The sequence below is a fragment of the Harpia harpyja genome, chromosome 6 (assembly GCF_026419915.1).
Source record: "Harpia harpyja isolate bHarHar1 chromosome 6, bHarHar1 primary haplotype, whole genome shotgun sequence".
NCBI lineage: Eukaryota > Metazoa > Chordata > Aves > Accipitriformes > Accipitridae > Harpia > Harpia harpyja.
This window is the reverse complement of record NC_068945.1, coordinates 36,857,704-36,884,843: the sequence shown is the minus strand read 5'-3', so window position 1 is coordinate 36,884,843 and position 27,140 is coordinate 36,857,704. Positions and strand designations below refer to the sequence as shown.

Below are 27,140 nucleotides of genomic sequence, written 5' to 3'. Positions count from 1 at the left end.
AGAATATCTCATTGCACACCTGAAGAGAATCTGTTGCAGGACCTTCAACACCATATCCATACACCATCTGAATTATCGACTAGCTATCTCTGTCTGGAGAACAGCTGAGGCCTGAAATAATGTCACTTAGATGCCAGAGGCTAGCAGTTCTTGCATACTTTCTCTCCTATTGGAGACAGGTAAGCTCATGCTAAACATAAAAGTAACACTGCTCTCATTAGCCCTACGTTTGAGTCAAAATATGGATCCTTTGTTTCATGGGCACTTTCATGACCTCCAAACATTCAGTTATTACCACTGCTTCCAAAAGATCAAAGAGCAAGACTCTGGGCTGGTAATGAGATGCCCTTACCAGTGGAGTAAGGTATATTCTGCAGGCTGGCTGAACACACGTGTGAAGAGAAAAATCCTGAGAGTTGAAAACCACAAACCAAACTTTAAGATTTACCTACAGAACTGTACAGGCTAAAACCATCAACTGAGACTTGAAATGATAGATCAATGCAGGGAAGTATCAAAGATCTTGAATATGAGATTCCTATTTTTAGTGAAAAAAATAAAGGGATACGTCCTCCCTGCTCCTGTATTCTAAGGATACCTCTTTCAATGCTCTCTTATTGGAAGCATTCATGAAAATGGATAATGAAATGGGATAGGAATTTGATAGAATACACCATTTGTTTACAATTTCCAGATCTACTTGCTTTACAGTGATCTAAATCCAGGCTTCACAGAAGTAGGAGGTAATAGCCAACACAAAGGGCAATTAGTTTCAAGAGATTTTTCAGACTCTTAAAACCAGCATCCACATCACAGAACTGTTCAGATTGCACAGCAACAAAGAAAGGAAAAAAATATATATATACATATAAATGAAGCTAGTTACCCTTCAGTGGAAGGATCACAGCTTTCACTTTCATGAAATTCTCAAAGATTAAGTCAATCCTGTCATTACCACAGCTGTGGCTGCCAGGGGACTGGAAACAACCTGGTCACAACAAAGTTTAGTTTCTCTTGATATCCCTGTTGTAACTGTCCATTAAACTGGGAATGTGAATTGTGGTAAAATGCTGTGTTTAGAAAAGAGGCCACTAAATGAGTACATCTAGAGGCTGGAAGATAAGTAAATGATATATCCAAATCAAATTGGACTTCTTCAGCTCTTTTTTCCTAAATGTTGTATCACAAGACCTCTTTTTCTTTTCTCTTGTCCGTTACACACAACCATGGTACCAGCAGAATACAAACATCCATATGCCTTGAAAGAAACATGCTATGACTTCTTAGCTCACGTGTCTTTTGGAGGCTCCAACAATCTCTTTATTTATCACTGTAGTGATGAAAGGATGTAAGATATCCAGGATCTGGGAGATTTCTCCTTTACCTCTTCCATTGTCACATCCTGATTCTGTCATATATTTTGTAAGACCCCAGAATTGTCTGAAGTCATGAGATAAAGAAGTCATCACAACATTTATTGCTTCATTGAGAGAATGAGAAAGAGCTATGTTACTTCTGCTGGTGTTACTCCTATTCTGTTCCATCCATATTTCTGTACAAACCTGTGCTTTCACCAGTGGAACCTAATGCCAGCAGAAACTTCTCGTGCAAACTTCCACAAGTATACCTACACACCTCAGAGTTATCATTTTTCCCCCCCATGAGTCTTAGATTGTCTCCTGTCCCCTCATCCAAGTCCTCTTCAATCTACCATCCCCCGAGTTAACCAAGTAGAGGTTCCAGATGACCCCCTGTTGTGCTCTAGTGGAGGCAAAAAGAAAGAATACATCCCTTTTAAAGGCTGAGTCACCCCACCAGGAATGCCTGTGCTCTATCTTATCTCTAACTTGGGAATGAGATGGTTGCAAAGATATGCCTTTAATATTGCAGTAACTCAGAAAATGGTGACTTAGTCGTCATCACCTACAGCCTTGTGATGAAAATATGCACCAAGGCTATAACTGGATCACATCAAATGCCACTATGCACAGCAGATGTCAAAGCATCCCTCCTTTCAGTATCTGAAAGAAACTACCTGAAAAGATCATTTCACAAGGCACAACCATAGCTGGGCTTCTCTAGCCATGAGAAGCTACTCAGATAAAGACATATGAGTGTTGCTCACCAAAATGTCTCCTTCTTACACACGAGACAAGTCCCAGGTAGCTCAGAGCAAGACCTTTGTCATAATTAAACAATACCAAGGCTTCACCATAGGGACAGACCTTGAACCCTGGACTACTGAGGAGAAAGCCATAGAGAGACAAGTACTAGTCTAATCATTAAATATCTAGTTAACAACCACCACCACCACCAGCTAGGTAACTATAGTAGTAAATAGCACTGTTGTGGTTTAACCCCAGCTGGTAACTAAGCACCACGCAGCTGCTCACTCACTCCCCCCCATCCAGTAGGATGGGGGAGAACCAGAAGGAAAAAGGTAAAACTTGTGAGTTGAGATAAGAACAGTTTAATAGGACAGAAAGGAAGAATAACAATAATAACAACAATAATAAAATGACAATAATAATAAGAGAACTGGAATATACAAAACAAGTGATGCACAATGCAATTGCTCACCACTCGCCAACCAATGCCCAGTCAGTTCCTGAGCAGCGATCTCCCCAGGCCAGCTCCCCCCAGTTTATATACTGGGCATGACATCACATGGTCTGGAATACCCCTTTGGCCAGTTTGGGTCAGCTGTCCTGGCTGTGTCCCCTCCCAACTTCTTTTGCCCCTCCAGCCTTCTTGCTGGCTGGGCATGAGAAGCTGAGAAATCCTTGACTTTGTATAAACACTGCTCAGCAACAACTGAAAACATCAGTGTGTTATCAACATTCTTCTCACACTGAATCCAAGACATAACACTATACCAGCTACTAGAAAGACAATTAACTCTATCCCAGCTGAAACCAGGACAAAAAATTAACTCTATCCCAGCTGAAACCAGGACAAGCACTAACAGCAGTGAAGTGTAAAGATGGGCAAATATGTGCCTGTCTACATACTGCAAAATTTCATAGAATCATAAAATTATTTAGGTTGGAAAAGTCTTAAGATCATCGAGTCCAACTGTTAACCTAACACTACCAAGTCTACCACTAAACCATGTCCCTAAGCACCACATCTACACGTCTTTTAAATACCTCCAAGGATGGTGACTCCACCACTTCCCTGGGCAGCCTGTTCCAATACCTGACAACCCTTTCAGTAAAGAAATTTTTCCTAATATCCAACCTAAACCTCCCCTGCCACAACTTGAGGCCATTTCCTCTTGTCCTATCTCCAGCCATCTGACAGAAGAGACCAGCACCCACCTCACTACAACCTCCTTTCAGGTAGTTGTAGAGAGCAATAAGATCTCCCCTCAGCCTCCTTTTCTCCAGACTAAACAACCCCAGATCCCTCAGCCGCTCCTCGTAAGACTTGTGCTCCAGGCCCCTCACCAACTTGGTTGCCCTTCTCTGGACACGCTCTAGCAGCTCAATGTCTTTCCTGTCGTGAGGGGCCCAAAACTGAACACAGGACTCAAGGTCCAGCCTCACCAGTGCCCAGTACAGGGGAACAACCACCTCCCTGTTCCTGCTGGCCACACTATTTCTGATACAGGCCAGGATGCTGTTGGCCTTCTTGGCCACCTGGGCACACTGCTGGCTCTAATACCTGGCAGACCTCAAGATGTAGTGAGGTATGAGGCATTTTGACATTTAATATACAGGCACCCTGGAGCTGGAATACAAGGCCAGTCACAATTTAAAAAAATAGTAGGGTTTTTTCATACCCATATAGATATCCATATGTCAAGATAAGCAAGAAGTCTAGGTCAGAAGTTTGTATGAATGATACTTCAAAAATAATTGTTTCCAGCTATGTATATTCATTCATGTATAATCAAATACCCATTTTCATTCTAACCATGTCAAAGTGCACAAGATCATGTGGTTTTATATATACACAGAAGAAGAAACAAAAGGTATAGAGCTTAAGCATAAACAAACACCTTGGTGCTGGCTTTCTAGATTTCACTGAATGAGAGAGAAACCCACTGATCATTCCTGCAGCATTAGCAGTAATAGGCAGATCTGAGTGAAAACAGGGTAAAATACAAGCCTAGTAGTCTAAGTAGTAGATGCAAGGAACAATATACTCATCACTAAATCTTTAATTTAAAAATATTTATTGCCTTTCAGATGCTACTCATGCAAATGAAATGATTAACCTACAAATTATTCAAGTCTACTGCCTATTTTTAAATTATGACTATATGGCAGAATCACTAATGTCAAATATTCTTAAATGCTAGTATGCATTTATGTTTTCCTAGAGTGTTATGGAAAGATGAATTGTTAACAGTAATATGGTATGAACTGCAAAGAAAGTATAAAAACATTCTTTAAATTCATCCCATATATTAGGACAAAATCATTTGGCTGTTTTTTAATGACAGGGCAGCACACTGGTGCGTGGAATCCTTCCACAAAGAAAAATATTTCACTATCGATGCTGATGATTAGCTGTGAGAATGGCAAAAAAAAAAAAAAAGTATAAACAAGACTACAACTAGTAAAATTTCTTGCTGTTGAGACCTGTTACTCATTGCCTTACATTTTACATCTCAGTAAATTACGGTAGCCATAAAACATTACTAAAACGACCATAACTATTTCAAGGTACTTCAATGGCAGCTTTGTTTGCACAGATCTGAAAGACTACACAAAGAATAAAACAATGGAGAGTAAAGCCATTTATGCGCAGTCCAAGTTAGGAACCTGTCTGGATGAAAATTAAAAATACCAGCTTTTAATACCATGTTATAATGGTATTATAGCATTATTTTAGCATTATATAATGCCATTTTATGATTCCACAGTCTCACTGCAAGTTAAATGATCTAAATTGATGCTGTCTCAATCCTCTCCTTGAATTCATGGCTGCCCCCCTCCCATGCTCCAACTCTAGCACTCACATGACGAGGCAGTCAGCCAAGTTCACGATCTGAGCTGGCCAACACAGCCCTACCACAGGTGGTTTTACATGTCAAGTTTTCTTTTCAGAAAGGCAAGATTACAAAGTTCTTGCTGCAAGCAGACTAAGAACAGACCAAGAAGTTTTTTACTACCAAACTAACTATATAAGCAGTGTATTTCTTAAAAAGATGTCAATAATCAGGTACCTGATTCAGGAAATGAGGACATTACCTCAAAATCTATCATGGAACCAGATTTGATGAGTTCTCAGTGCTTTTACAGTAAACTCCAGTGTTTTAATGAATTAATTCAGTTGCCAAGATCAAGCCTTCATGTTAGGGACTTTGAACTGTCACATCGTAATATGCCTAAGATAAGAGTGCTCCAGCTACTAAATCTATTAAAGCAGCACCTACTGCCTGCTCTGCTGATGCAACACTTGGATGAACAAGAAAGAACATTGCAAGTTAAGCAGTCACAGACTTCTTTATTATTTTATTTATCATGTCATGGTAAATAACGCCACTCTATCAAAACTTTTGTATTGAAATACATTAAAGTCCTATGGCAAAGGTATTCCTTGTACTTTTAAATACATATTTCAATCAGAACTAGTAAGTATTCCCAAAACATAGTGTAAATACTGTGAATACTCATTTTGCCAAGATTTATGCCATTTTAAAGAAATGGGAAAATGTATTCCAGTTCCATTTCAATGGGATTACTTGCACGCTGAGAGTTAAGCCTTTTCAGGTTGAATTGGATGAGTGACAAGACACTTAAAACCCTAAAAATATTTAGCAGTATATTTCAGTTTTTATTTTCCACTCATAAAACAGTATCCTATAACTGCAAGTTTACTTTGGGGGCTTTGTTGATGCTAAAGAAAAAAAAGGAAGAAAAGAAAAATGGGCCAGGATTTCAAATGTTCTTCTGGGAGCTAGATGTCTAAGTTTCATTAAAATTTAATGGGATTTATATGCTTAAACTTTTTAAGTTTCTTTAAAATCCAAGCCAAAACTGAATATCCTTAAAAGTTTCAGAATTATTATAAGAGTAGAATATAATGCTTGATTCATTTAAAATGCCAGCAACCTGACAATTTCCTGTAACAGGAGAAGTTCCTTGACCAGACACAAGTACCAGTTAAATTTAATAATCAAAGCTATCTGTATAATGGCAGAAAGGATAAAATTTAATAGTTTCATTTCTTCCCTTTATGGGTAATGAAATAAGACTAATAATGGTTCTATTTTAAACACTAATAGGCTGTGAGTCAAGAAATGACCCACCTGCATACTGATGCATTCTTATACAGATTACATAGCAAAGAGTGGTAGTCATTTGTTTTCCTATTCTTCACATTTATTACTAGCTTACTGAAAAATAACTATTATGGGGAAGGAGAAGGAAAAGAAGTGACTGAAGATGTATCTTCATATGCATTATACATTGCTTTGTCAAACAAATCAAATGTGCGAGTAGAAGGTTGGACCAGATGACTTCCAAAGGTCCCTTACAACTTCGACTATTCTGTGATTCTATGACATTGCTGAAATGCTTCAAGAAAAAGGGATATGAGCTGGGATATGTATTCTTGTGGGGATGGGGAGAAAATTAACTGGACTGTGAAGAAAATATTTCAGAATTAAGATCTGATTTTATACTTTTTAAAAAAATCTGCATTTATAAAAGTTAAACATTTCTAGAAATAACATCTTAAACTTTTGTTTCAAGATTACCTTCAGAAGTAGCAGATGTGCATGCGGAATAAGAGCTGCCAGAAGATGCCAGCTATACATCTTACTATATACTGTGGTATTCAAAGATATTAAATTCACATTAAAGATGTAGTGTTTTATTGTATGCCATTACCTCAAAGCCAACAATAACTGCCCTAAGCCCTAGTTTTACAGTATAGATAGGTAAGCGCAAGAATGAAATCACAAGCTTTTTAGCAAAGAACTGGTATTCTTTCACTCATACATGTATATGTTAAATGCTAGATCTTAAAAACAGTTCATATAGACTCTCTTTAGCAGCAATTATACTATGCATATCCAATTCACATAGTAGAAGTCCTATTATGTAAGTAAAAAGACACAAGAAACATTGCACTGTAAGGAACAGTGGTTGAATGCACAACATCTACAGATGCAGGAACAATGGTTGTTCTTAAAAAAAGAACATCAGGAATTACATCAGCTATAATCACAACAGTGCCTCATGAAAACTATACAATAAATGTTCCATTTGATCTTATTGTAAAGTTTTGTAAAAAACAGCTTCCATTTTAAAATAACGTTTTGACCACTTCATTTTAGTTCTTAGTACAGCTCTGTATTAAAAAAGTAACTTTATAAATGGCATCTTTGGGATCAGTTGTTTCTAAGAGAATTCCAAACTGAGTCTGTACAATAAGAAGAAAATCCACCTTTCAATACTGATTTTTTTTTTTGGTAAGACATAACTTTCAGACCTTCATACCACTGCCAGTACAAAAATTCAGAACACTTTATGAAATTAAAGTACACTAATCTTCCTTAAGATTTCATTATTTTACTTAAAAACCAGTTAAAGAAAATTCCGTTTTCTAAATTTAGGTGCCTATACCTGTGTAAGAGGTGACAGCATCTCTGCTGCCATCAGCTGGAGATCTAGACATTACAGTGATCAGAACTCCGTTCAGTCGCCTGACTACACGTTATCTAGTGTCACTTCAGATGCTGTAGGTTATCAGACACCTATACAGAACTGGTAGATACGACACATGATGTACATGAGGACTTGCACACGTTTGTGAAGCAGCAGCTGAGGCCAAGTCAGATGTCCTATGGCATCTCAAATGGCACTGGACACTTCTATGAAGCAAATTAATTTATCCCAGTGGAAACTAGAGAGCTTTTTTGTTCATCCAAAAGCAGATGTCTATAACTGGTCAAATGAATAGTTCTCTATTATTTAAAACAGATATCTCCATAGATACCTATATGCAGGTGTCTTAATTTGCAAGCCCAAAGTTAGATGCAGTTTCATTAAATTAAGCTTCTTGAATAGATAGAAGGACATAAATCTAGAAATAATTACTATGCAGAATATTTTAAGCACATCTTTTCCTAAAAAAGGGTTCAAGATGTCATGGCAAACCTTTTGATTTTACAGAGCTTATTGTACTAGATCCTGAATCAATACAAGAGGTGACTTTTGGTTCAAGAAAAAAGTCATCACAGAAAGAGCTCAACTAAATGATGCCAACTCAAAGTCTGACCCATATTAATTTGAAATTACTTGAAAAACTAGGATTACTATAACCAAGCATTTTTTTCACAGTGCCTTTTAACCTCTGTCTGCTGTAATTCATCCATATGTTTAACTCACTGAAGCTTAAGAACTCTTCTAATGCAACAGCAAATCAGGAAATAGGTCACAACATTTCACCTACACACCTTACTGCATTAAACTGAAAAGATACATAATCTGAAGTTTTGGCTCTGCTTTTTTTGTTTATGTTTATGGAATCTCATTTAATACAGAATTCAGTCAAACCAGAAGACAGGGAAGTTGCAGAACAGAAAACAACAGAACAGAAATAACTGAAATTGCTAATATTTATGAACTTAAGTTTACTTACTATTGACATCAGTGTTAGTATGTAGTGCTGTAAATTCTGCCCATGGTGACGAACCATTTTGGTGTCAGCTGTAACCATCACTTCTACGTATCTTGGATAGGAAAGAAAACGTTTTTTCCTGGAATGCAGATTGCCACCATCCTCTATGGATAGGTTCTTTAAAGTATACTTTAAACTGAGAGACTTCTGTAAAATATTGCTCTCTTCATTTAAACTGCTGAAGGTTGGATGTAGTAAAGTGCTCTTCTTCAACTCTTTTTCTGTAAAGTAAACAAGGATTTACTGTTTAATGCAGTTTCTAAATTTAAAAAGAGAAATGGACAAAAGGCTGCCCAAAATAGACAAAGCAAACTTATATTTATGATCTCATTTCCAAGAGAACCAGTGCAAGAATTAAAAAAAATGTATTAAACATGGAAGGCTGTAATAGGAACATCAAATTAGACATCTCGTACATTGTCAGATAGCTCTATCATAAATGGACTCATTATTAAAAATTAGTTAAGAGATAGCAGTATTATACAGTTCCTAGAATGCAGTAAAATCCAAGCAGGCAGGCTAGAAGGAGATAAGTACTACAGCTTAAGCAGTGCAACAAAGGAAGCAAGTTAATTAAACAAAATACATATTTTACACACAAACATTTGACACCAACAGAATCAACCAAAACAAACCATAACAAAGACTGGGCCTGAGTCCTGAATTCAAGTCCCTATTGACTGTTTCATTTATATAACATTAAATGTATATAAATATGGAGTTTACTTCATAAGCAAGTACATATCAAAAGCCTTCAGTGACTTCCTTGACAGCTTTGTTAATACACATTATGTAGGATCAGGTTCTAAAGGAAATATAGAACCTACTCAGATACCTCCAAACTGAGTACTGTAATACTTCCAATTAAACTGTATAGTCCAGACACCAGAGGCTTCTGATGCCCAACACAGAAAATCCATGCAGTGATCAGGGAGTCACCATAGCAATAGCCCAGGTAAAAATACTTAACTGAGAAGCATATCTGAATTCACACTACTCTCCAGAACATAAGCACCTAACTAGATACTTTGGGCCCCTCAGAACAAACCTCCACTGTCTTTCTGGAAGCTAGATTTCCTCTTAAAAAGTAGCAGCCAAAGGATATGTCTCCTAATCCTCTTATTCTAATGACTTAGTGACTACAACACTGGCTCAAGAATTCAGAGATCCCAACTCTGTCACCCTCAACTTGAGAAGTTTTAAATCTATGCATTCCATATTTCAAGGGAAGAGCCCTCATGCGCAAACTTTAAGCTACTTTTGACAGGTCAATTGTCTGTCCTCTTTAAAGTTAGGGTACTTTACATACAGATGTACAATACAGCCAGAAAAGAACAGTTGAGGAACAACAGCGAGCACCTTAAAGTTTGCTGAGCAATTGTCTAAAAGTCAGTCACAAAATATAGCTATAATAATTGCAAAAACTATTAGCACTAACAATAACGAGGGGAGAATTTGGGGACCAGCTTTGAAGAGGAACTTGTTCCCGAGTGCCTACGTGTATTAGATGCATTCAGACTGACTGTGATGCACTGAAGAGAACTGGCTGGAGCGATCTCATATGCACATTATTTTTACTAGGTCACAGAAGGTGTCTGAGATTTCAGAGTACTGGCAAAATGGGAAACAGCATCTATATTTAAAGTGGGAGTTTAAAGACGACCTAAATTTATGGACCAGCCAAGACAAATTCAATACCAGAACAAACCAAATTAGTTTTGTTTATAAACACCAGAAATCAACAAGTGGATGAATAATAGCTATCGCATTTATCAAAAACATATTATGGCAAACTCAGATGAGCTTCCCTGTATAACGAAACAGGGTTTATGAATAGAGGAAATACAGCAGATATCCTGTCCTGACTTGAGTAAGGCTTGTACCTGGGTTTCCAATTAATTTAGTTTAGAAGAAATGAGTACAAAGTGAGGAAAAAGATTAGTTAAACAATTTTAGAAGTAATTACCATGGTCCAATTTCAAACTAAAAAAAGGTACTGAATACTATGCCTCACCATATCCTCTGTCAAGGCTCACTTACTAGAGAAAGAGAAACTCTCATGATCACAAGTATTGCTAGATATACTCTGTTCTTCCTTGACGGGAAGATGTGAATAACCAGGCAAGACTAGCCTTAAAGGAGACAAATCTTTTCTTTAGAAGGACAGAAATATAACAACACAAGGTTTTTCTCCATGAACATTTCTGCAACTTTGCTCCCCCCAAAATGACAGTAATCCCTGGCTCACAATCTTTTGTAGTTGCTCCAATACATGAAAAGGGGGAAAAAATGACCATATTCTTAATGCTTGGAGCCTTTTTCCTCACACTAGGTTGCTTATATTAATAGAATTCTCATACGCAACATATTAAAAAAACCAAACCACACAACAAACTGAAAGACCTCTACTTTGGTTCAGTACATATTATTCATCATTAAAAAAAAGAATCAGGAATAACAACACTTGCTTGATTTTCAAAGTACTAACTCCTTTTTCTGCAATAACAATCAATGAATAGATAGCATCAGCTTCCTAAAACAGAGCTAAAGAAAAGAAATGCCTTTCACTAGAATTTGTTGAATGCAAGATGATCATAATGGTTGCTTTCTGGCCTTAGTATCTATGGAAAAGCAGAATTCTCAACATATTGTTTCTGAATATAAAATATGCTTTAAGAATTTTCCAAAATTAAAAACACTAGCCACCCAAGCTACACCATTATTTTTGCAATTTATATTTTCAAACATCTGGACAGATATTCCTTAAGAAAATAAAGCTGAAGTTTCATTATTTTCCCTTTCTTCAAATAGTCATATTTATGCACTCAACCATTCCTGAAATGCAAGTACATTCAAAATGCATAAATGCAGATTTCAATCTCATGAAAGGTATAGAATTTTAATTAGACAGGATATTTCTAAATTGCAAGCTGAACCAAATATAAGCTGCTTTCTCCTATTGTGAATCTCCACCCACTTGTGTTTTCTTTGAAGCCAAATAAACAAAGCCCGTATGCTTCTATCAAAAGCAAAAGGAAAGCATTTATGCTACTAGGCTTAAAAAAAAAAAAAAAAAAGTTTCCAACACAATGAAAAATATTTTTAAAATGGCACTAGTATAACAGTAAACGTTAAGAAGTGCATTGTTCAGGCAGGATCTTCAAAGGCTTCTACATCATTATATCCCAAAACAGATGGTATCTCAGTGTTTAGAATGAGTCTATGGATACCTACAATTTCAAATAAATCCTTTCTAATCATGCTCTTTTGTCTAGTTTTTGTACTTTGATTATAGCTGCAGGTGCCTTTCCCACATTATACTATTTTCTGACTACAAAGATACATGCATAACTATGAAAAACAACTACTGAAAGTTTTCTGCCCCACTAAAACACATGTTAGTTTACAGCACAGTGCTTTCTACTCACTGCTTCATGGTACTAATAAAAGCTTTTTTGTCCTTCATAGTCACTATCCCTACATACATGCTTGCTCTTAAGTTACTTTGCTTAATGATTAACCTATATACTGTGAATCTATGAAAGTACAACAATTCACTTGTCACATATGCTAATAGTATGCTTGTAAATTACTCCAGTTCCCTTCTTTTAAATAAAACTAAATTTTATGAATAAGTAGTATGAATAAATTATTAAAATACTTATAAGGACAAAAAAAAAATCTACATTAACGGGTAATATTAGAAACTTCCATTATTAAGACAGGTGTCCTGTATTATCTGTTAGACTTGCAGTAAGTTCATTCTTTTGTGAACATAAACAACAACTCCTGTTGATCTACTCTTTAAATGTTTACATATCGGACAACGTAGGTGTAAAAGTAAATGCACAGAGACGTTCTTGCAATATCATGAATTTTTTTTTACATGCACATTTTGTCCTACATTTGAATTAGCCACTGGCAAAAAAAAAAAAAAGAAATGGCTGCCAAGCCTACATGAAAGAAATGTGTAGGTTCTAATGGAACAATCTGGAGATAAATATTATTTACGAACATTAAATCTTGCTTTTCTTTTTTTTTTAAAAACAACATCTGACATTTGAAAAAGCCACATTGAAACTTGAAGTATGACTATACCTGAAACTTCACAAGGTTTATGGGATTTCTGATACTTTTTTTTAAGTTCTTCATGCCTGTATATAAGATGTGGTTTGTTATGCTCATCTTCATGTTCACCTCCATCCGCTTTCATAAGAGGTTCTAAAAAATATTCACCATCATGTGCCTTAAAGGTGCCCATCTGAAAGTAAGAGAAGTAATTGATTTATTTTCTACTAAAAATACTGGTATAAAAATAATTTTCATTGAAATAATAAACTATGTATGATAATATTTTGAAATTAATGGAAGTAAATTTGCACATAAGACGGTAAGCTGCAGTGAAAGCTGGAGATGGAAGCCTGAAGGTAAGGCAAAGAAGTTTGCTTTCAGAGACTTGTCCCACCAGAATAATTCATAACAGACTACCTTGCGTATGAACAATGTATCTAGTAATTACTAGACAGAGTTAATGAAACAAAGGAGATCACAAAAGTAAAGAGAATCTAGGTATAACCAAGCAGGACCCACTGGGAACTGTGTAAAGGGGAACAGAGGCCATCAAGAAATTCAGGATTTGAGTGTTGTCCAAATTCTAGACTGATTTGTTGCCTTCTGTCCTTTACATGATTTATATAATATTTTTCTTCTAAAATTGCAATTTGCCCACAGATTAGAAACAGTGTTAGCCTGATATTCTAAAGACTTTGAAATGAATTCCAGGAATTTAAAGTTGACAGTTTCATTAATGCGTTTTTCTCCTCAATTTCCCCCCCTCCCATATAGTGGGCACACATGGGTAACTATGTAATGGGAACCAAAGGAACTTGATTACTAACAAAAGCACTGGCACATATACAATGAAAAAGAACAAACATTAAGCTCCTTTCCCCTACCCCCCTCACACCATAATCCATTCAATTACAAAATCCTAAAACAGAGTCTCTTCTTTCTCACTGCATTTCTAACAAAATACATAGTTTCCTATGGCTTAAATACCTTATTTCAAGAGACTATGAGAAGAAAAAACCATGTAAGAATTTCATCAAATTATTTTCAGACTTTTTGGCAACTTCCTCACTTCAGCCAATTAAGCACCTAGAGTGAGCAGGTGCACTGCATCCTGTTAGCTGTTTTGCCATATTAGTGAGGCATGTTGACCAATAAGAGAATAGTGATAAACTACATAATATGGCTTAAGAGATTAAGTGTTCGTGTCAGCCTTGAAACTCAGGGTTATAGAGAGAGTGGCAGAGCAAGATACACAAGAAGAGAAGAGAGAATAAGTTTTTTTCAAGCAACCTACAAGTAGTCTTAAAATCTGCTGCAGACTACCTTAGCGTCCAGGGTATTGTGCTGAAATTATAATATCCCCTTGAATTTGGGATCCTTCTAAGCAGTTATGAGTTTTCTATGTTTAAAAGTCTGTTAGGCTTCAGGCATATGTCAGACTATCTGTAATCTTGCCTGACACATAGCATACATATCATCCAAAATTTACAGTTACTGTAAACCCACTGTGGTTGGATCCTCTACATCGCCTTTGTTGCAGAATGAAAAAAGACCCAGCTAAGTAGTATTTTCCTTTCAAGATTGTTTAATCTAACTCACAGAAACACTTTTTTCCCCCCACTTTAAATTCTTTGCAAGTAGTCTTCATGCTGGATGTTCAGTTCAGCCTTCTCACACCCAGTGTTTCCAGGGCACATGATTTGTAGAGGATGGCAGATCGAGTGTACTGAGAATGCTATGTGCCTCCCTGGAAAGGGCCTCATGAAAACAGATATGCCACAGCTTGTCAGTTAGTCCTAAGTAGGTGCAACCTTCTGGGCAAAATGACAGGGACAGAGAAGAAGAGCCTGTCACTCAGGGACAGCAGCAACAACTGATGCTAAGATTCACGTTAATGTTTATTACATAAATTATTAAAGTTCCAATTACCAAAACATGATAAATTTGACCCCATACTATTTGTGAACACTAACATGCTAATTAATTCTTTTCTCCTGACATACCATAAACCCTGTTTTGAGATAGGAGACATTTAAAATGTTATTTTAGATTTAAGCAAAAACATTTTTGCTACTGCTTTACTCCACACATACATTTTACTTCCCTCCTACTCCTTCTAATAGCTAGAGCAGATATTCTGTATTTGCTTCTTCAATGGCTTTTCCAACTAACAGGCTTTCAGATTTTACAAAGAAACAGTTTCAGCTACAACAAACATACTGATTATGAGAATAATAGCACAGAACTATTAAGGAAAGAGTTTGTGCTACATTTTAAACTAAACACATCTTCCAGAATATGAGACTTCCACTGGAAGAGATGAACTGCAAGAACAAGGCTATATTTTTCTACCATTTCACACTCAAAAAAAAAAAAAATTAAAAAAAAATCAGTAAGACATATGTTTTTGAGTGAGTCTGATCAGTTTGAAAATTCCACTCAGACTCCTGACTCTCAGACAACCAAGTGCTACCACAGGAAAAATTCTATCTAGGAATTCAAAACTATATTTATGCATGCATTATCCTACCCAGTGGATTGGGAAGAGTCAACATGAGGCATCATGACTGATCTAAGTCAATCTAGGATTGCTGCTACTCCGAAAGAGCTATTCCTGCCTTGCCCCTCCTCTAGGTGTGCACTCCCACACTTCTTTGTTTAAGCACTAGCAATGGAAATCATGTACACTGTGTACCAACTCCTCTGTGCAGTTAAAAATCTATGCCTCCTACCAAAGAAAGGTATTTTTCAACTGAAATAGTAAGGGTCACCTGGAATGGAGAGCCATTTTTCCTGGCAAAAAAGCAACTTTGTATCAGCAAGAACTTACTGTAAAACCAGCCCATCAGGCAACTCAGAATGGAGCTCCAAAGCCTGCACATCAAGCTGAACCTAACAATGAATACACAATAGAAAATGCCTGGCAACATCTGTGGCACAATTTTCATTACTCTACAGTCTTAAGTATCTCAGTCAAAAATGATACATGTATCTTAACTGAAATCCAGAATCCTGTGCTGAAAAACGACACACTGCAGTCATCTAGGGAGGATAAAAAAAAAAAGGCAGGCAATTCTCCCTCTTTTAAAAGATACTCAGAAGTAGCAGTAACTGTGCTCATCTTCACAGTAAATGATTAGATAAATTACCTAGTCAGCAAAAGAATGAAATCTCCTTCGTTATACCCAAGAAAATAGAAAACACACCACAAACTTATAGCCCAAAAAGTTAGGACAGACAGCTGGAAGGGAAGAATCCTATATTATGTTTCATGACCTCAGAATTACTCTTAGCTTTTTGTTTTAAATCAAAAGATTAATACAATAAAGCAGAATAGTGTCCTTAAGACTGGAGATTCTACCTTTCCAGATACTTGGGCTAACTATTTTAGAAAAATGGAGCCAGGCTTCCTCTCACTTGCTTACTCTCTGGCCCACTGATTCTTGCACTGTATCCCAGGATCAACTGTCTGGTTAGATATGGAAGAAACAGCTGATCAAAAATCTATAGTGCAACAAACTTTCATTCTTTCCTCAATGAATTCTCTCCTCTTCAACAATGTATAAGTAAACAATTACTACCACTGCCTAGTTAGAAAGACCTCCCACCGGTAGTCTATGATAAATTTTTTGCACATCCCCTATCCAAGTTGAGAAGAACTTATTATATTGTACACGAGAAAGAGCAAAGGATAAGAGATGTAAACAGTGCTGTATCTTAAGAAGGGTATGTGATTTGTCATTTAAAACCCAAGCAGACATTGAGCTTGAAGCCACCAATTCCAATCCTTTAAATTCTCTACAAAGAATAAAGATGGAGTTTGATTAGCTACACATGGTTATCTCCTCATTTTCCTAACACATAGGTCTACAAAAATTCAGCCACCAGCTACACCGTCTGTTTTATAGTCCTTCATTCATGAAAGTGATACTTAACCTGGTGACAGACTCTGCTGATATAAATGGAGTTATTACTGCGTGTTAGGCGCACGAGCAAAAGGGCTGTGAGATCCAAATGAAAATCCAAATGAAAAATACTTTTGGTAAAACCAAATAAAGCAAAGTCACTTAGATATACAGAGGTGGGTTGCTGAAACAGGAGCCCAAGCATATGCAGGAAATGAAATCAGAAAAGAACTGGATTTACTTACCATCTACAGATGCCTCTCAAATCATATAACAAGAAATCTGCCTGAAACATTCTATTTCTGTTCTCGGATAAAGAGGTAAAAGTACATTTAAAAGATCTCTTCAGTAGAAGTAGAGTACAAAATTGAAAACAGTCTCTTGCACATCATAAATAAGTGGTCCAAAGAGGGAGTGCTACCCAGGACTATGCATATGCATGGATTTGAGGAAATTTATGACAAAACCCACATGAGGAAGATAATTTATTTCTTGGATTTAAAATACTCTGGATGAGTTAGACACTTTATATTAAATCAAGGTTCAATGGATCAACACAGCTACTCACTATATATGGTATGTCTTAGTGGTTTAAAGTGGCTTAAAACTGTATAGTCTTAATCAATGTATTTGCTCTATTCCAAGAGTAGTAGAAATAAATATTGCAGAAGTTACGGTTAAAGTATGTACCATGCCCATATACAAATTACATCCTTGTGTATAATGGCAACTTTGTAGAACACATGGAAAACATAAGGGATATATAGCAGGTTTCAGAAACGTGGAATTAATATGTCCAACAGCAAAATTGGAAAGATTTCAGAAAAATGCTAAAAGAACAACTGAAGTTCTGGAAAACGTGACTCTAAACTGGCAGACTCCCTCCCAGGTAAGCTCCACTCCTGTGCTCAAGTATTTTTCATGCCCTCATGGTATGGCTTCTTAACTCAAAAACCTGCAAGTAGTTTATAGCAAGAGTACTTTCATGGTCCAAGTAAATTACAAAATCCCTTCCTTTTATATTATTCTCTTCCCCCCCCTCCTCTCCCTCCCCCTTGCGTTAATTCAAAGCTCTTCTGAATCATGTGAGAAGCCCTTCACCTTTTTCTTCCTGCTCCACTGTTACGATGTTTTCTATTGAAAGACTTAAGAAGCATAGCTTAATTAGTTCACTGAAGAAAAAAGTATTAGAGGTTATCTGATCATGATACCCTGCCAACATCTGGAAAAAATATTTCTACTAGAAGATAATTCAGCTAGAAACACAACCAGAGGTAGTGGTTGCAAGCTAATGTATTAATTAAAACTAGAGCTAATATAATACAAATAACAAAATAGTAATAAAATAATAAATAATACACCAGCTAAAAATAATTAATAAATAATACACCAGCTAAAAATAATTAATAAATAATACACCAGCTAAAAATAATTAATAAATAATACACCAGCTAAGCAGCAGGGAAGAAATATCTGGCAATAAGTGTTTTCTGGTGGAACACCTTTTTAGAAGTGATTGAAAGCAACATTATATTTGAAGTTCTTAGAGAGAAATAAAATAAAATTGTAAAAGCTTATTATAGGGAAAAAAATCTTTTGTCGTAAGTTTAACTATGATCAACTACATCTCCTTACAAATTCTGTGATGTTAAGATTTCATGAGCAGATAGTAATCACACCTTGACAGAACTGATGAGGCATCTACCTATGCTTGGAAGTGTCCCGGTCCGGAAAGGCACCTAATCACTGGTTAAATAAAATTACATAATTCCAGATTGGAATTTGAATTCCATGTAGACTCCTAAAGGCATCTTACCCATTTGTATGTTTAGATCACACCTGATCTAACCATACTGATAACCATAGCACTGGATCCAGAGTCCTCAATGCCAAGTTACTTTGACTCAGGAACACACACACACACAGAAAAAGATATTTCCCTTTTGCATAACGCATAGGGGAAAAGATATTCTTGCAGGAAGTGTAAAACCTGGCACTAGGTACCCTGAACATCACTTTGTAAGGCTATTCTAGGCAAGAAAGTCTGGCTGAAACCTGGTAAAAATGGTATTCCAGGAGTTTCTAAATAGAATTTGTAGCCGCAACAGACTGGCTACATAGCACAGAACTTGAGAGAATGTTAGAATAACAAAGACAGCTGGAAAGAACAGGGTTCATGGCAATTAACAAGATTCACTGGAGTGGAAGGAAGAGAGAGCAGTGGTTTATTTATTTTTACCTTTATATACAATTCACAGTGAACAAGCTAGACAAGTCAATTAAAAATTATGCACAACAGCTTTTTTTCATAGATATATATACATGGAGATTTCATTATGGTAAAGCAGCTATTCTGCAATACTTGTTGAAACCGCTGAAACAAAATGAATATGTACATAAAAAGGTTTTTTTGTCTGGTTGGGTTTTTCTGGGAGGGAGGGGGTGGTTGGCTTTGATTTTTGGTTTCTCGGGGGTTTGCTTTCAACACATAAATAAACTATCATTAAGCTAAGCATTCCCATAGAACACAGACCTATGGGTTCCATTCACTTAAACTTGGAGGAAACTCCATCAAATAATCTTGTCTGTCTCGGTAAACGTCAAGCAAATTTACATTTGCAACTTATCTCTGTTTAAAGAGAACTTCCTAGCTTTGATGTTTTTAACTACATGCAGAACCACCTTTTTCTCTCACTGGGAGATGAATAGCTCCATAAAGTCCTTTCAACCTCATATGCACCATCAGGTGGTTATCACTCAAGTACATGCAAGGTATGGCTAGATTTTCACCCATTTTAGTCAACCACACAGTAAGCTACCTTGAGTAGTTTTGTCAATATGTGTATACCCAGAGGATATGACCTGTTCTCGCAGTGTCTGACTTTGCTACCATAACCCTGCCATTTTCTACATGAGGGTACGTCTGAAACTGAATAACAACTGAGACTATTGCAGATACGTTATCTCATGTGGGAAGCTTATCTATTCCCCAGGAGTACAAAGTTTCCTGAGATCCATGATGGCTAACTGTTGACTGCCACCTGGGGCTGGAAGCATTAACTTAAGACCAGAAAAAAAAAAAAAAAAGCGCCAATTTGCACACTATTTCAGTAACTTAGCTCACCTAGTGACAGCAAAGAGCCATTATGTTGTGTCCTCTCTCCTCCCGTGACACTCCTATCACTCATGTTCATGCGCAGTACCTTCTGTGTACTTCCTGGAAGTTTAATGAACATGCTCATATATAAATAAAAGTAAATCCAACCTCCTGTGGCTGCCCACAGCTTTCCAGCAAATCCACCTGTGTCATATAAACGCAAAGTGATAAAAGAGAGATCGCGGATCTTCTATAAAGGCAGCAGTTAAGAACAGGCTGCAGCCATCAGAACAATTTATCTGGCAAACAGAATGTGCTGAAGCAGCCACCCGGGAAGAAGGCTACCAGACACAGGATGTGGGCAAAAGGCAGGCCAGCGACGGTTGAGCACCCTTGACGTAAAACATTACGTAGGCATGTCCCAGGCTGTTTAAAGGGCAACTCGTGCAGAATTGCTGGTGAAAAGGTAGACACATACTCAGATCCTACTGCTTCCCACAGACATTTTCTGTGACAGACCTTCAGCTGCACAATTCACAACCCCAGGTATTTTCTCAGTTTACAATTGCAATTACCACCTGTATTTGCTGATCTGAGCTGGTCCAGGTGTAAAAGCATAGCATCTGTGGAAATATTTTCAGGAAAAGCAGAGATGTAAAGAGCTTGGAGAAAATGTACTAGGGGTGTTTCAGGTTTTTGTAACAGCTGCAGGGGTGACCTACGCTGTCTTACTATTTTATAACAAATTCTGTGATGAATAGTGATTTTGCCAAGGCAGACAAGCAGAAATTGATTCTGGGATACAGGATCATATTCAAGTAAATTCAAGTGTTATGGTCCACTCTCAGATATATGTGAAGAAGACATCTAGTGTCTACACGTAGGAAAACAAAGCTAAAAAGAGACAAGATAGCAATAGTAAAAGATACATGAGAACACATTAAGGAAAAGCTAAGAGGAAAACAAACCAAAGTAAATGAGATAAAAACTGTAAATGAAATGAAGTCAAGAGCAAAAGAATAAATAATCAGAGAAGCAAGCAGCAAAACGAAAAATTAAATTAAAAATTCAAATGAAATATTTTTGTACTTGATTGCTTATCTAGACCTTTTCAAAGTAGAGAAGGGAGAGTTCAGTCTATTTCCTGATCCTTTTTTGTTCTCTTTAGCTATAAAAACAACAGACAAAAAGAAAGAACATTTTATCTTTTACTTGCAAAGTCAATCCTTGTACTTGAAACCATTTTGTGCTGGTGAGAGATAGAACAAGTGCACAGGGTGATAATGGAAGCACTAAATTTTTGACTGTTGTATTGCAGAGATTCAGAGCTGGAGTCTCACCTTGTATACCTATATGACAAGTGAAACCACAACTATTAAGTGGAAGTCATCACGTCAGCCAGTCACCAGCAATAAGACTTAGTTTGTCCAAACAAGAATTGTTTGACATTTCAATATGATTTTTTCCCCAGCTTATGATGGAATCTCTACACTAAGATAAAAATCTATAAAAACTATTATGTGGCTTATGGATGCTCACAGGTTTATAAATGCGACCTGAATGCTGAAAACTAATCTGCTTTTCAGATTTACAAAGTAGCTTTTTTGAAGTGGCAGCCCATAAGTTAAAGCATTAAGTTATGTCAAGGTAAGCATACCTTCCAGTTACAAGTGTTAAAGCTTTCTTTGGAAAACCGATGTAGCTTAACTCATTGAAGTTATTAGTACTAAGCAAAAAACAAAACTGAGGCGCAAATATCTAGAGTCTGTTACCTGCACTATATCTGCACAAGAAACTAGACGCTGGCTACGCTAGCACTAGCTTCTAGCAAGTTTTGGTTTGGCTTGGGTTTTTGTTTGTTTTTTAACCAAACAATTAAAAATTACATTTCATTAAGATAAATTCCAGGACTGCCTACTTTTCCTTAAAAGGAACCACTGCACTCATCCACAGTAGCAGACAGAACTGTTTTCAAAATCTCTCAGAAAGGTGATCCACTGACCCGTATTAATAAAAAAAATAAACACAACCTCTTGTACTGAGGAAATTCTGAAGATCCACACTTAGGCTCATATTTCTGCCATCCTCCAGACAGAAGTAAGCTTAATGTGCAGTAAAGGAGTGTTACCAAGGGGTTTCCTTGAGCTTCCGAGGAAGGAATTTGTCACACAGACTTGTTACACTCCAGAAGCTACATTAGAACAAAGCAGTCCTGCCTTCCTGGACTGCAGAAAGCTGATAGCTAGCAAATCCATGCAAGAAAAGATTCACATGTACTTTCCTACTCCTAACTTCTGCCAGTCAGAGAACATGTGAAGTTGCTTTATACACAAGAGACTGTACACCCAAAAAGATGTATGTTTCTCCTTTCTTACTCTTCCCTCTCTCACAGTACAGTCACATTAAACACCTTTGGCACTTAGGCATTCTCCCAGCTCACAAGAACTGGTTTTAACTATCCTCAGCATCGGTCAACACATTCCTGACCTCTAAGAAACAACACCAAGCTTCTCAAAGGACTAAAAAACCTGTTTTTATAGCATTCATGAAGGATTAAATTAAAATAAAAGCTCCTTTCTTCAGACAGGGGCCTGCTACGAATTGAAGGCTCTTTCAAGTTATAAATAGTGATAGCTCCCTCATTTCAAGATACTTTATTCACTGGTATTTGCTCCTGTTTGTGAATAAACTTGTAAGCCATATGTTCTCAAAAGTTAAATGATTTCTTAATATTTTTTTTGTACCTCTCTGATTTTGCTGTCTGGATAACATTTGAGAGGTCTCTTTAGTCTACATGCATCCAGGGATGTCCTCAGCAGATCTCGCTTCCCATGTTTGTAGGAAGCTGTAATTGACTAAAGCAGTAAAAGAGATATAGAACTTAGGAAAATAAAATTAAATAAAGTGTGAAATTTCAAAAATTACTCTAAAGATGCAACAAATATGCCTGTACATGATCAGATGTTCAACTAGGCACCCAGGCCATCACTTCAAATGACCTTCTGCCTTTGACGGCATCCCAAACTTCCCTAATTACACACTCCCCTCCTTGCAATTACTACAGACTCCCTGCTGACCTTCTAACCTCCCTTTGCCATTTGCATCCCTGAACCCAGGGCACGGTCTGAAATGTAACACAACAAAACTGCATACAGGGTGTCAGGAGCTATTAAGCAATGCTCCATGGGTACTCTGGGTTGTACATGCTCTTGGCACACTCGGAAAAAGGCTTAACTGAGGGTGAAAAGAGGAAGCAGAGCTTGAGGGGGAGAACACACTCAACTTGAGAATGCAAAAAAAGAAAAGAAGGAACTTGGGAAGCAGGAGTGAAGCTGTGAATGAAGGCAGTGCAGAGCTCAGGGATAGATGCCTACAGGATAAAGTGAACGCAAGTACCTGGTTTAACTTCAGATCACTCAGGCACATCTTCAGAGCAATTTTTAAAATTCCATTTTTAAATTTCCTATACCTTTTTATCTAAGTCCAAGTCCTTTTTGCCTCCCTAGCTTTTACAGCATTGGTCTACAGCAATTGCCTTATATATGCAAAGCTGGAAGATAAAATTATACCTAATAGTTCAAAGCAATCTCTTCTATTTTGATTTCCATACACCCAGCTCAAGTTCAGCTTTCGGGAAAATGGATCCTGCGAAGAGAAGGGATTTTACTTAAAATAAATATAACACAGGACTACCGAGTCACTAGTCTGGTTTCTACTGTCTCTCTCATGATAAGTAGTATCTTACCTCAGCAGCAGTCCCACTTAAATCTTTGCATGTATTCATGAAGCGCGGTACTGTTCAATAAAAGAGCAATAACTGACTAGCTTATTTTTGCAGGTACATCTGTTGAATGCACAAAGCTATGAAATTTTAAAAACCTTGAGAAAAAATATCTTTTTACTAACTTTTGGGGGTACCCCACCTGGGAGTCAGGAATGCATTCAGGGATGACAAGATCTCACAGGAAAATTCCACCTGGCCTCTGTCTCCCTCCTTTCACATCCGTTCTTCTCTCGATTCCAAAAAAGTTGTCTCCCCTGGCAGTCACATGGAGAGCGTAACGTTTACTTTGAATTCATGAGGACGAGGAATAACATTAGGCTAAAAGCTCTGAGTCAGGGTGAAGGATACTCTGTGCAGATACAGGCAAGCAGCTGGCTATAACCGCCTCTTCGTCCCCACACAATCCCTCTCTGGGGAACTATAGGCATGTCCCCCAAAAACTGCACCAGCACCCATGCAGGGCTCTGCTTCCTCGTCTGAAAACCTCACCAGCTTCATTAGTCAGTGGAAAGCAGCCACAGCGCTGGGTATGCTACAGACCCTCCGCAAGGCTGTGTCTGCCTGGGCAAAAGGTGAAATGAGCAGTGAGAGAAGGTCCCGAGAGCACCAGGACAGCAAGGCCTTTGCTGGTAGCTCAGACTAGGCACTCTGTCAGCCAGGCAATGCCTGAAGACATGAAATCCAGCCAGAAGCTGCAGTGAAAGTTCACGAGGCTCATCTAGAAGAGGCAAAGGCACTCAGGGATTTCTGAGTGGAAGCATACATGATGCAGACTGTAATGTACCAGTGAAGCAGAGAGAGAGACAAGAGAAGTGAGACGTTCAAATTACTACAGAGAAGAGGGTCTTGTGCTGAAGAGTTTGAGAACTGCTAAGTAACAGGTAGTTGAGACAACTACCTGTACAGTAGGTACACGATTTTCAGAAAAAAATATTTTCAGCACACGTGGTCCCTTCAAGTAATGAAAAGTGACGGTTTGCAGGGACAGAATTAAAACAGGCAATGAAAGTTATGAAAAGTGAAGGTTTTAAAACTTCTCATATTTATTCCCTATAGAGTATGAGCATTCTCAATGCCACGGTATATGAGCATCTACTAGAACATGAAACAAGGAAAAAAAAAACAACATATTTGTGATTACTCCTCTCTCCTACTCCCTCTGTGAGTTAGGGCAACATATCGGGGCATTTGGTGTGGGTTTGAGTTGGGTTTTGGGTAATGCAGACAAGAACCAATGACAGCTGTTTGTATAGCAAGATATATAGGCAAAACTTTGATGAATACAGAGTTACTGTTTTCAAATGCTTGCTTCTCCAGTAATTTCCAAGGACTAGCCCAAGCCTACAGAGCTCAACCCAAAGACAAGGTGGCATATACACAAATGGCCAAGAATAAGCATGAGACAACAGAGGTGTCTCTCTCAAGTGCCAGTTATTTCTGATCCTCTTTTCCATCATGTGTATCACCTTCTTTTAACACGCATTACACCCTCCTGCACGCATCCAGCCAACTCCATTCCATTTTCTATAGGCTACTAGAAAGAGACTAGAATATGAAGTTGGATTTTTTTTTCAATTTCCAAAAATAAAAGTCTTGCACCTTTACTTTCCTGAGCGGCTGCCAAAAACACAGAACACCCTCAGCTTAAATTCACAGTAGTATTTACAACACCGTATTTTTATAGCGTGCGTGTCACATACTTGTCCTCAGCATTTCAATAAACAGCGCTGTGGTAAAGCACTAGGTATTGATCATCTTGTTTCTAGACACAAAACTATGAAATTTAGCAGCACAGTACACCAGTTTTGATAGACAGTTGCGCAATACTATTGGTTCATTATCCCTTTGGAAGACATAAGGAATGCTATCAAGGGATAAGCAAAGAATGTGTATCCATGGAGTTTTGATTTCTTTGCTCATTTCATTTCCCAAGAAGCGTTTTATAGACACACTCCTGCTGAAGTTATTAGGAAGCTTCCCATTCACTTTTAACAGAAACATGATTAGAGAGCACTGCTGCACACCTATTAGAACATGACACACCTCTACAGCACTGCTGAAAGCAGCAGAAGAGAAATATCAACACTAGTTCTTCTCTCATCATTTCAAGCACCATTATTCCTCACTCATAACCACACTGTACCTATAAAGCAACAAACACATAACCGATGCCAACTAACAGCATCATTTTATCAAAACAATAGCTTACTGTGTTTCTGAGGCATGTTTTTTCTGCTGTTATAATGCTCTTGGTGTCAGGAGTTACATCAACCAAATCTATTACAGGCCAGCCATAGATCCTTTGAAAGCAGCATTTGTATATCCCACCAAAAGAGTATCATCATGACTCCAAACTGCGGATGCCAAGACATTTCATGACCAACTACTTGGAACGATGCCCGAGAATTTCCAGCTCAGCTCTGCAGCAAAGGCATCCCACTACATTTCTTTCAGGGAGGAGAAGAATATGAATGGAGACAGGAGGCAGTAACCAACATGCTTACCAAGCCACCACAGATGCTGAAGACAGCCATGTGCGTCTCCTGCGCGTTGACATGCCCACGGTAGAAACAGTGGCGCAAATCAGGGGAGGACTGCTCCTGTGGGGCCCCTACGTGCACCACAGCGTACCGAGCAGCAACGAAGCCCGCATCAGCGCTCAGGTTGAGCTGGAAGACCTGCCCGTACGCAGCAAGCTGGTAATGCGTTCGGAAAGCAGCAGGCTCCAGTGGTGCCTCCAAGCTCCTCTTCCTCCTGCTGAAGTGACGCGTGTGAGGGAAAGCTTCTCCGAATTCATTCACCCGGACAGGCGTGACGATTTCGTACGAGGAGAGCCGCTTCACTAAGGTCTCTGCAACAGAAAGCCAAAGAGACTCAGCCTGACCCAACAGCACGGCGGCAACCTTCACCCAAACGGCTCCCGGCACGGCACCCGTGGCACTCGCCAGGGGTCCAGTGACAGCAGCGGGACTTGGGGGGGGGGGGACGGGACGGGGGGACGGGACGGGACACCCTGCCGAGACACCCTGCCTCCAGACCCCGCTCCCCCCCTTACCCCCCGCCATCCCGCGCAGCAGCCGCCCCAACGGACGCACCCCCAAAACCGGCCGCCCCGCTGCTCCCCCCCCACACCCCACACCGCCCCGCCGTGAGGAAACGCTCCCTCCTCCTCCCCGCCAGCGGCTGCAGGGACGGGACTCCCCCCCGGGGCGGTCGCCGCCCTTTGTTACCGCTTGTTTACCTTGTCCCGGGTGGAAGCGGACTCCCCGCGACTGGGTGAGGAGCAGGGAGAGGGGGCACAGCAGACCCGCCAGCCACCTCGCCACCCGCATGGCTCGCTCCGCGGCGGGCGTGCCCGCAGCGCCCCCCGGGGCCGCTGCCTCAGCAGCCGCCGGCCGCCTGGGCCGGCCCCGCACCCCGCGGCTCCTCCATGCTTCCCCCCCACCCCAGTCCCTCCTCGCTGTCCCGCTGCCTCCGCGGCTCCCCTCACGCCCGCGCTCCCTTCTCCTCACAGCCCCTCACGCCCGCGCTCCCTTCTCCTCACAGCCCCTCACGCCCGCGCTCCCTTCTCCTCACAGCCCCTCACGCCCGCGCTCCCCCAGCTCCCTCGCCGCCGCCGGGGTGGGCGAGGGCGGCCCTTCTT

At 38.9% G+C, this 27,140-nt stretch overlaps 1 protein-coding gene across 2 annotated transcripts in view; it reads right to left on the bottom strand.

Annotated features, from left to right (window-relative positions):
• The window catches only part of ADAMTS20 (ADAM metallopeptidase with thrombospondin type 1 motif 20), a 104,871-nt gene extending 77,948 nt beyond the window's left edge, over positions 1 to 26,923 (bottom strand). For both annotated transcript variants that reach the window (XM_052790253.1, XM_052790254.1), the window contains exons 1-4: positions 26,739 to 26,923; positions 26,002 to 26,348; positions 12,739 to 12,901; positions 8,602 to 8,861 (exon numbers count right to left, since the gene is read on the bottom strand). In XM_052790253.1, the coding sequence (XP_052646213.1) occupies positions 8,602 to 8,861; positions 12,739 to 12,901; positions 26,002 to 26,348; positions 26,739 to 26,829 (861 nt within the window). In that variant the 5' untranslated portion in view covers positions 26,830 to 26,923. The remainder of the gene's footprint in view (positions 1 to 8,601; positions 8,862 to 12,738; positions 12,902 to 26,001; positions 26,349 to 26,738) is intronic.
• Positions 26,924 to 27,140: the final 217 nt, after the last annotated feature.